General features: G+C 40.8%; 1 protein-coding gene across 1 annotated transcript in view; it reads left to right on the plus strand.

Moving 5' to 3' along the window:
- pnpla7a (patatin-like phospholipase domain containing 7a) overlaps nt 1-10,489 on the plus strand; it is a 37,139-nt gene extending 26,650 nt beyond the window's left edge. The window contains exons 26-36 of the mRNA XM_079835705.1: nt 2,728-2,846; nt 3,315-3,471; nt 4,080-4,196; nt 4,289-4,358; nt 4,446-4,562; nt 5,660-5,808; nt 7,566-7,718; nt 7,842-7,958; nt 8,040-8,124; nt 8,321-8,436; nt 9,130-10,489. Of these exons, the coding sequence (XP_079691831.1) occupies nt 2,728-2,846; nt 3,315-3,471; nt 4,080-4,196; nt 4,289-4,358; nt 4,446-4,562; nt 5,660-5,808; nt 7,566-7,718; nt 7,842-7,958; nt 8,040-8,124; nt 8,321-8,436; nt 9,130-9,294 (1,365 nt within the window). The 3' untranslated portion in view covers nt 9,295-10,489. The remainder of the gene's footprint in view (nt 1-2,727; nt 2,847-3,314; nt 3,472-4,079; nt 4,197-4,288; nt 4,359-4,445; nt 4,563-5,659; nt 5,809-7,565; nt 7,719-7,841; nt 7,959-8,039; nt 8,125-8,320; nt 8,437-9,129) is intronic.
- Nucleotides 10,490-10,855: the final 366 nt, after the last annotated feature.

Raw genomic sequence — 10,855 nt, forward strand, 5'->3', positions numbered from 1 at the left:
CACAGTAGTGAACACACACCCAGAGCAGTGGGCAGCCATATTGCTGCTGCGCCCGGGGAGCAGTTGGGGTGCCTTGCTCAAGGGTCTCACCTCAGTCGTGGTATTGAGGGTGGAGGAGAGCGCTGGTTATTCACTCCCCCCACCCGCAACCTTCGGGTTACAAGTCCGACTCTCTAACCATTAGGCCACGACTGCCCCTACATCATCATTTTCAACACACTCAAATGTACTGTATCTAAAGCCGCGTTTCCACCGCAGGAACTTTCCCCAGGAACTAGGAACTTTGGGGTGGTACTCGGTGTGTTTCGACCGAAGAAACCAGGGTCTAAATTAAGTTCCAGGTTAATATTTCCCCCTCTAAACGGCCCTGCTCACGAGGTAGTACTTTTTCAAAGTTCAGGAACTTTCGGGGTGGGACTTGGGTTCTGAACATGCAGATTGGTTGAGTTCACACAGCATTTTATTTCAACCGGCATTTTTTAAAGTCTTTTGCAAGGTTCGTTCTGCGTTCAGTAAATATCAGTCTTGCTCTTTCTGTCCGATGGCGCGCATTCGTCTCAGCAATCTCACGGTCAATGTCTGTAATAGCTGATAATAACATACGTTGTCTTATTTTAAATCTAGCTTTACGAGCTTTCAGAATATGTTTTAGTATCAGTGCTAGTCTCTTTTCCGCCGTTTTGTTAATTACCTCTTTAGTAATGTTAAACCAGTAGGCCTTCATAACCAGCAAAAGCAGCACAGCTTGAATGTCCTCCATACTTGTTATTGTTGTAGACAGTCTCGCGCAAAAATGATTACTGTCCGTCGGTGACAGGGAGGAGCAGTTGCGCGCAGTCCTACGTCACCGGACTAGTTTGCCTAATCTTCACGGTACTTTAGACCGCAGTGGAAACGCAGACAGTAGCAGGTCGGGGGGGAAAAGTTCCTGTAAAAAAAGTTCCTGGTACAAATTGTTCTGGGTCATTTCGGTGGAAATGGGGCTTAATATGATAAATCAGCACTGCGTTACCCCACATACGCTTGACCGTAAGAAGTGGAAGCAGCGGCTGTGGCATAATAAAAGCTCCGCTGCTGTCGCCGTGTGACACTCGCGTCTCTCATTAGTAACCGCTTCAGCGACCTCGTTCAGCTCCCACAGCACTTGATCTTGCTCTGCTTCATACTACAGTAACGTTAATAATCTCATCCATGAACATGATTTCTGCCCATGTCCCATCCCGATTCTTTTCCACCAGCTGTGAGGTGAAGACGACACCTCCCAAGATTCCGCACCCGATCCCGGTGTCAAGCTACACCTTTGTTTTGAATTGGCAACCTCTAGCAGCGAAAAACTACATAGTGTGCCTTTAAATACGGACACATTTTTACAGAAACCAATCTCTGCTATGAAGCAGATCAGAAAGTAGCCAATTTGAATGTTTTGTGAATGGCACAAAACAGTGTTACCAATAAAATGACATGGTTCTAACTAGGGATGCAACAATACAGTTAGTCCACGGTTCAATACATACCTCGGTTTTTAACCATGGTTTTCGGTTTGGTTCGGTTCTGATGGCTTGTCACATCAGTTTTTTGCTATTCTATTCTTAGGCGACAGGAACAGCAAGAGGTTAAGCAGAAAAAAGTTTTATTGCAATACTCTTTATTTATTTTACTTAAAATAATTGAAAAACCTTACTTAAACTTAACTTTACTTAATAAAAAACCTTAGTACACATTCCTAGTGTATTGTATAATATAAAATAAATGTATATAAAGATTTACACTGCCAGCTCAGAGCTGTACTGCAGTATTTAAGTATGAACTTTAATGAATAAATGTAAAAATAAAACACTACATAGACTTCACTATAAAATATACATCGATTCTTATTAAAGCTACTGTATTAAAGTTCTTCAGTCAAGAGCAGTGAGGGATTTTCTCTTTGTCTTTTGTTGTTGTATTAACATTAAAGGGATAGTTCACTCAAAAATGAAAATTCTGTCATCGAGAAATGAATACAGGTTTGGAACAATATTAGAGTGAGTAAATAATGACATAATTTTAGAGGTGAACTGTCCCTTTAAGGACAGCGTGTTCACTAGGCTGCGCTGCTGTCAATTTAAGCGTGCATCTAATATACAGACCGATACAGACACACGCCGATTTTACTTTCACTTTAGACATAACCGACTGTGTTTATGTTAACCTTGTGTGTATTTGACAGTATTAGCGCAGTAAGACTACTTAGTCCAGTAATCACGTGTTTGACAGGCGTTTAGTGCGCGCTCGGAAAAGCGCATGTTAAAAAACGCATGTAAATAATGAACTTTCGTGATTGTGAATAACTATAGTGTTCCGTGAGTATAACACTACCACTAACGTGTGATGTGAATGTCGCGTTGTTCAGTATATTGGGATGGAGGCAAATGATAGAATTTGTAGAAAAATAATTAATTAAACGCAAAAACGCAATTCACAAGCGCGTATTTAACCGTGAATGCCGTACCGAACGGTTCAATATTATATTGAGAATTGTGGCATCCCTAGTTCTAACTTAAGTTCTTGATAAAAGGGTTTCCAATAGTGCCCATCACAACGAGTTGGATTGGCAGCTGTATTAATGAGCAGGTCTGACTCGAGACCAAGGTGATATGAGAGAGATTTCATAATAGTCATTGGCGATTGTAACATGGATTTCTGGTATAGCTTTGGTTCAAGTTCCTATGTCATTTGTGTTTTCAGAGAGAGATGTACCAGCGTGTGTTCCAGAAACCCGCTGATCGCCACTCTGATTTCTCACGCCTGGCCCGTGTCCTGACAGGCAACACCATCGCTCTGGTGCTGGGGGGCGGAGGAGCCAGGTACTCGCTCAAAAAACTGTAAAAGAGAAGAAAAACAACCTCCACTGTTTTGAATGCATTTCCACACTCCCACTCTTGTTGACACTACTGTGGCATTTTCCTTTAAAAGCCCTTTACCACCCCCTCTCAGTCCTTGTTTGACCTCTTGCCTCTGTTGCTCTCTTTTTGTCAATTTAATTTTATCTGACAGCCTCTGTTTGTCTATTCTGTCTTTTTCGTGGTTGGCAGGAGGTGTTTGAAGGTTGGTTGCTGTTTTCTCCCTTGATTTCTCTGTGTAGTAACCTGTGATTGATTCTGTGTTCAGTGTTAAATCTTCCCAGTCTCATACATTGTCATACATTGAGCATCATCATTTTTTTGGACAGATAGAACAGAACCAAAGTGAAAGGTTATGTATTGATTGGCCTCATATTACTGGGTTTATTTGTCCCCCTCATTCTTCTTTTCATCCCTTCTACCCTCCTTCAGGGGTTGTTCTCAGTTGGGAGTAATTCGAGCATTGAGTGAAGCGGGAATCCCTATTGATCTGGTGGGCGGCACCTCTATTGGTTCCATGATGGGCGCGCTGTATGCAGAGGACCGCAGTTACAGCAGGATGAAGATCAGAGCCAGAGAATGGTCCATGGTGAGAGACCACTGTAATGTTAAACACTCGAAAGCCTGAGATGAACCTTGTGCTACCTTAAAATGCACCACAGTGCTTTTTCCCCCCCGTTTGCTTTCCTTTTCATATTTTGTCCTTTTTTCCTTTTCTTTGATATTCATTTCATGTTTTTTCTTGATCTTTCTTGTTTTATTTTTTTCTGTTCATTTACTTGTATTATTTCTTCTAATTTTCTCTTTCCTATTCCTATTCCCTTTCTATTCTTCATTACTATTTTTCCTATTCATTTCATTTCATTTTCTTTCCTTTTTCTATTCCTTTTCCTGTTATTTTTCCTATTGTTCTTTTGTTTCCCTTTCCTATTATTGTTTTTCTATTCCTTTTGTGTCCTTCTCATTTTCATTTCCTTTCCCTTTTACTGTTCTTTTTCGTAACTTTTCCTTTTAATTTGTTTCTTTTTCCTATTCTTTTTCTTGTCCCCTTTCCTTTGTTGTTCTATTCACTAGCATTTATTTTCCCTTGTTCTTTTTAATTTCTGTTCCTTTATTTTTCTTCCATTGGATCTAATTAAAGTGCCACTTAAATTGGACACCAAAAATCTAACTTTGTTTCCCTTTCTTCCTCTGCAGGAAATGACATCAGTGTTTAAGAAAGTGCTGGACCTGACCTACCCGATCACTTCTATGTTTTCCGGAGCTTCGTTTAACTCTAGCATTAATGGTGTCTTCAAGGACAAACAGATAGAGGTAGGAAACTGGTTCTTTTTGGCTCAAGGAATCCTACACGGGATCACAATCTGCCAAATTCAGCAGCTTAAATGTGTTTGGCTTGTTTACAGGATCTCTGGATCCCATATTTCAACATCACCACGGACATCACCGCCTCCACAATGAGAGTGCACACTGACGGTTGGTACAGTCACATACTCCACCTGCATTTATGAGCCTCTCCTTAACCAGGATAAATGTCTGATGTTTCCTGTCCCTCCATCTCAGGCTCCCTGTGGAGGTATGTGCGTTCCAGCATGTCTCTTTCTGGTTATCTGCCACCACTGTGTGATCCAAAAGATGGACACCTGCTCATGGACGGAGGCTACATCAACAACCTGCCAGGTGTGTAGTAGGACTTTAGCTCCCCATAGTAAAACTTCTTTAGGACTTGACAGTGAAATCCCAAAATGCCATGACAGTCACACTTCTTCTTGGATGCAAAGCTACTAAAATAGCTAAACACTGCCAGACTTTTAACTGTTGGCACAAAGTCTGGAGCACTTTGTGGCTTATTCTGGCCAAGAACCTCCCACTTAGACAGAAAAGATTTGTCTGGGGGAGGGTTCTAAAATAGTAAAATCTCCAATAATATTTCATAACTTTCATAAAACTTTAGCCATTTTTTGGCAATTTGCATCCATCATTCCGTGAATGGACTGTGGGTGGACTGTGCGTGTGCCGTCTATGGCTGAGACTACTGCAGTTCATCAAATTTAAAGGATTTGGCAATTTTTGTCTTTTTGGCCCTGTTCACACCTGGTATTAAGATGCGTTTTGGTCGATCGGATCACAAGTGTATGATGCTAAATACAGGTGTAAACAGGGTCTAAAACATTTTGAGCTTATCCACTTTCGACCACTTCTAGAGGTAATCGAAAACGCATTCGACCGGATTGCTTTCATAGTGTAGGCGCACATGTGGTTGAATGCGTTCGAACAGCCGCTAAAGACCTCTTACTCTCCGCCTACTGACTTAATACATAAACATTATGTGAAGCACTGTAGCCAGACAAGATTTAAACTTTGGCTGGAGACCCAAGTTTGGTTTGAAGACAAAAACGTACCAAGTACAATATTTTCTCACCATTCCTGATTTCTAACACATACTCGCCTTGTTCTGCAAGGTCTTGCGGCTGTCAGAGCAAAAATGTAAATGTATGTCAATTATGCAAGCTTATTTTGTCCATTGGATTGAAAGATCTGGAAAAGGTCCATATATTTACCCGACCATAGACCCTCCCCTCGAAGAAACTAGGACAGAAGTGGTTGAAAGTGGACAAAAGAGACGGATTAAAATACCTGGGCCAAAAGGGAGTGTGTCTCCCTCCACTACTTGTTATCCGATCGACCAAAACGCATCCTAGTACCAGGTTTAAACAGGGCCTTTAATGATAGTGGTTAATTGTTGGTGAGGGTGTTGACATTTGTCCCTGTTTCAGCGGATGTGGCACGCTCCATGGGTGCCAAGGTGGTTATTGCCATTGATGTGGGAAGCCAGGATGAAACTAACCTCACTAACTACGGGGACGCCCTTTCTGGCTGGTGGCTGCTATGGAAACGGCTCAACCCACTGGCTGAGAAAGTCAAGGTGAGGGAGACATTAGCCAAGTGCAGTGTTTGCTTAATTAGTTGTGCTTTCTGAGACAAGTGTGACTATTACTATTACTCGTACTTGTAAAGGTCCAGTCACACTTACTGTTGTTTTCGAAATACAGTAATTTCAATAACAATCCATGCGAACGCAGAAGAAGAAAAGCTGCTTGGTTTGAAAATGACTGAGCTGTGCATCATGCATTACTACACCATTGGCAATAGACAATGGACCTTTTTGGCAGCAAAATTTCACTTATGTGACCTCACTTTAAGTGTCAACTGTTAGCGGTTATTAAAGGTGTCATGAACTGGCTTTTAAAAAAAATGAATACTGTTGTCTGAGGTCAACTTATGACGTTTGTGTGGTTTTTACATTCAAAAACATCATAATGAATAAGTAATAAGCTATTTTCTGCCATGGTTTTGAGGCTCTCTGAAAAACGCTCGGTTTTGATGGACGTGCCGCACTGAAGACTTGGAAGTAAACGCCCACGGCTAGGATTGGATAAGATTTGCATATTTAATGAGCTTCAGCTCCCCTCAGTACATGTGGGGATTGGTTTGAAAGCGTCTGGGGAAACGCTCACAGGGCTCGCAAAATGCCTTTTATCAAACAAATAAAATGATTCATCTCTCATCCACCTGCGATTGATTGGAATGTTATTTTTGTATTACTTGGCCCGCCCGGTTGGTGAATATAACCGCGAACCGTACACACACACGCGCGCAAGAAAGGAATGTTATTTCACTATTTAAGATGGCCCGTCGGCAGGCCGGTAATGCGTTTTGGTAGCCCGTCTGAAAAACACATAGCCCCGGGACGTTGGGCTTTGCGAGCACTGGCGTCACAAGTCCGAGTCTGATCACGAATGATCCAATAACACCTTCTCCAGACTGTGACAGCATGCTAAGGTATGTAATCAATAAATATCAAACAATCTGTAACAATGCAATACTAACACATATAAAAAAACATGTTTTACTCACATAAGTGTGTTGCACCGTTCCTGTCGGATCCAATATAGAAGGCACAGCATTGTGTTTTAATCTCAATATGTCTGCAAATCCAGTCTCGACCTGTATCTTGTTTACAATCGATTCTGTGGTGAAATGAAGCAAACAAACGCGCAATGTCTTACGCACGTGAGCTGGAAGCGGCATGTTTATTGCTCAGTAGCGCGACCCGTTTAGCCCATTTAGTCGGTGGGCGGGCTTGAGGCGGTGCTTCTGCATTCTATGACGTCAGTGGTCGACATATTCTGAGATCTCGCATTTTCTGGGCCTGGTGTCTATAAAAGCTTTTCTTTGACTAACAAGGACGTTTTCAGCTCTGAAACCTACAGGATATTCTTATATCACGATGAGCTTTTATATATCAAAGGCTCAAGGGAAAGTTGATTTCTCAATTCATCACCCCTTTAAATTTTGGTACACAGGTAAGACCCGCACCATCAAATGAATGATGCTGCCACTTGTGTAAAGTTTATACAGATGATAAAATGTGCAAAAAGATGTCTTAGATTTGCATTATTGTGGGAAACTGAGCCATAATAACTAGCAACCAAACATCAATGTCCTAGCAACCACACAGAATACCCTAGCAAATGCACCAAGCTAAAAAAAACACAGAAGACATTAGCAACCACACAGCAATGTCATGGCAACATCTAAGCCAGAAATTGTTAAAATCTAGTTTCTTTAATAAATTTGTTGTGGGTTTAGAATTTTGAGAGCTGTGTGTGACCGTTTCAGGTTTTGAACATGACTGAGATCCAGGCCCGACTGGCTTATGTGTGCTCAGTGAGACAGCTTGAATCTGTTAAGAACAGCGACTACTGTGAATATATCAGACCTCCCATCGACAGATACCGCACACTCGAGTTCGGCAAGTTCGATGAGATCAGTGTGAGTTTTATCTCCTTTACTTTTTAAAATTCTGCAAATAAATATTCAATATTTCTTATGCACTTATACTTTTTGGGTTTGTTCTGGTTTGCTGTGTGTGTGTGTGACTGTGTGCACATCTAGGAGGTGGGGTACCAGCATGGGAAGACAGTGTTTGACGTGTGGTGCAGGAGTGGCGTGGTAGAAAAGATGATGAAAGACAGACATCAGGAAGAATTCCACAAAACGCAAAGCAACAGTGTAAGCCATAGATCACCTAAAAGACACTTCAGATGTAATTTGTGTTAAAACCGTTCCTCACTTCAGTTTGTTGTTCTGCAGGTGGTGACATGTCCCAATGCTTCCTTCACTGATCTAGCCGAGATCGTCTCCCGAATTGAGCCAGTCAAACCAGCTCATGTGGATGGTAAATCAATGCTACACCTCTTGTAAATTTACTTTCTAAGAGAACATTTGGCAGTCTGTTTCAGGTATTTTTGGCATAATTTCCCAGCCTATCGATCTTTCTTTGGCTGCTTAGTTGGATGTCATCTAGTGTTGTGTGATTTGTGTACAAACATCATTAGGCTAATGGGTCGGAAATATCGCCATCTCTCCCTCAGATGAATCCGACTATCACACTGACTATGAAGAGGAGATGGCAGAGAGCGCTCTGTCAGACATGGAGCTCTACAACCATTACAGTGAGCACACAGAGGAGGAATTGACCGCAGACACTGTGAGTCATGCATACACACACAGATTTAAAGGGACATTCTACACTTTTGTAGCAATTTGCACCAACAGTCTTTAAGTGAACACAATATTTTTTCTCTCTTAAAATAAGTTGTACAGATGTGGTTCTTAAGGGGGACAAGACACCATTATTTAACTTCCTTCAGATCGACTTTTAGTTAGTTTCTTGAACCTCAGAAAAATGTCCACCCTTTCTCTGACCCTTACAATCAAACTGCTACTTTACCTTTAAGACATTATGATGTAAATATGGTGGCCGTATGGTGATGTCACAATAATCACCACATGACCTGTTTTTGCTCCATGTCCAAAAGATTGCTATTTCCAAATACATGCAGATCTGTTAAACTTTGTTCATCAAATAATCTAGAAAAATAATTATCACTGTTTCCACAAAAATATTAAACTGTTTTCAACATTGATAATAATAAGAACTGTTTCTTAAACACCAAATCAGCATTAGAATGATTTCTGAAGGATCATGTGACACTGAAGATTGGCAGTTGTCACAGGAATAAATTACATTTTAATATATATTAAAAAAAGAAAAAAGTTGATAAAATAAACGCAACCTTGGTGGTGTGCATACTACTTCCAAAAAAATAAAAATGAGAGAGCAACAACAAAAAAGTTCTTACAAAACACATTGATTGATCGTATTGATCCTTATTCCCAGGATGAAGAATTCGAGAGGACTCGCAGACAGCATGTGCATTCTTCAGACGTGGAAAACATGGGGCCTGTGTCCTCTAAAACACAGCAAACGTCCAGCCCTAACAGCCCTCCCACCCTCCACACCAGAAAAGCGCACGCACAGAAACCCCTCCATCCTGACCACTGACCCAGATGTCAGCATGGTAGTGTACAAACACTGACACTCCCATGATTTGGGGTTTGGCCCTGTGTACACATTCCAGTTACACTCCAACCAAGTACGTCCAGGCCTTGAGGAGCCTTTTCCCCCTCCTCTTGTGCAAAAATCCTAAGAAAACATTTATTTCACTACTGTTGCACTGGGTAATATGGCATGGGGTTGAAATAATACCTGTCCTTGCATCTGAGCGGTAACTCAAGACTATCCCAGTGTTTCTGTGAAGTTTCATGCTGACCATGAACTCTTTTGATTGCCAAGTCTCAACTTTAGTCCGTCTTGAATTACCAGTTAGTCAATAACAGAGGAAATTCCAGGAATAAGACAATCAGCTACAACATTGCATTTACCAACAGTAAGATTGGATTGTGCGAATGGTTGATTCTTTCTACTGTCAATAAAAGTAGCAGAAAACAGTGAAATGGTGATTTAGAGAAAAAAAGAAAGACATTGACTGTAGAGTTCTCTATTTATAAGGTCAGATTACTGATGTTGATTTTTGTTTAATTAAACCTCTGAAAGACCATGTCGATTTGTCTCACAGCTTGGCTGTTCATGCAAGTCAACGACTCCTTGCTGAGGGGTACCTGATCTGTGAACTCCTGAGTGATCGATTTAAACTAACCAGCGTCGTATATCAAACTGAATATGTCTGATGCGTTAATCATACCTCTAGCTGCATGTGATCAAACACAAGCAAAAAAGCAAGCCTATCAATGCAATATTTTTTTACATTTCTTGTTTTTGTTGTAAGAAAAATAACTGTATGATACCTGTAGTGCCTTTTAACTTTAATAGTAGCCATACAAGACAATGGAAATGGATAAATGGTCCAAAAATGTATTAACAATCTAATAATAATGCCAGTATTGATTAATATACATGTGTGAGGTATTGTTTGTGTTTTGATTATGTTGCCATGACTGACATTACTTTTGAATCTTCTGTAACAATCTTAATGCTTTGTGCCAATAGTTTTGCTTAAATCTGTTGTGCTAAAGCTACAAAGAAAGCACTTGTGTTGTCAACACTGGTTGTTTAGGGTCAGTTTGTTTTAAAGGTTAGAAAGAACACGAGAATATGCAATTGTTTTCTATTAACGGGAGAATCTGCAAACGTTTTAAAATGCTGATTTCTAATAAACTGCATTTTGCCTTTGTCTTGAGTTCTAGTGTTCAAGGACTGCTGAAGCGTTTGAAATATTTGTTTATTTGCATATGTTACATAATGTAGGGAGGCTCACGTTTTACCCTGTCTGCTGTATGCTACACTCCAGGAGCCATGTGTTTCCGGCGGTGATTATAACGATGAATTATGAAATTCGGCTGTAAGTCCACAGTTTTTCTGCCTAATGGAAACTCTGCCATCTTCAATCATTGCTCAGTGCCAACTCTGAGGAAAATAGCCTCAGCAGGCCGCTGCACGTGAGATTTAATGCACTCAGACACGTAATGAAGACAAAACACTTCCAAATGAGTTTTGTGAAGTGAGAACTAGGAGAAAATCGCACATGATAAACATTATGCATCAC

This window comes from Gobio gobio, assembly GCF_949357685.1.
Source record: "Gobio gobio genome assembly, chromosome: 14".
Lineage (NCBI taxonomy): Eukaryota > Metazoa > Chordata > Actinopteri > Cypriniformes > Gobionidae > Gobio > Gobio gobio.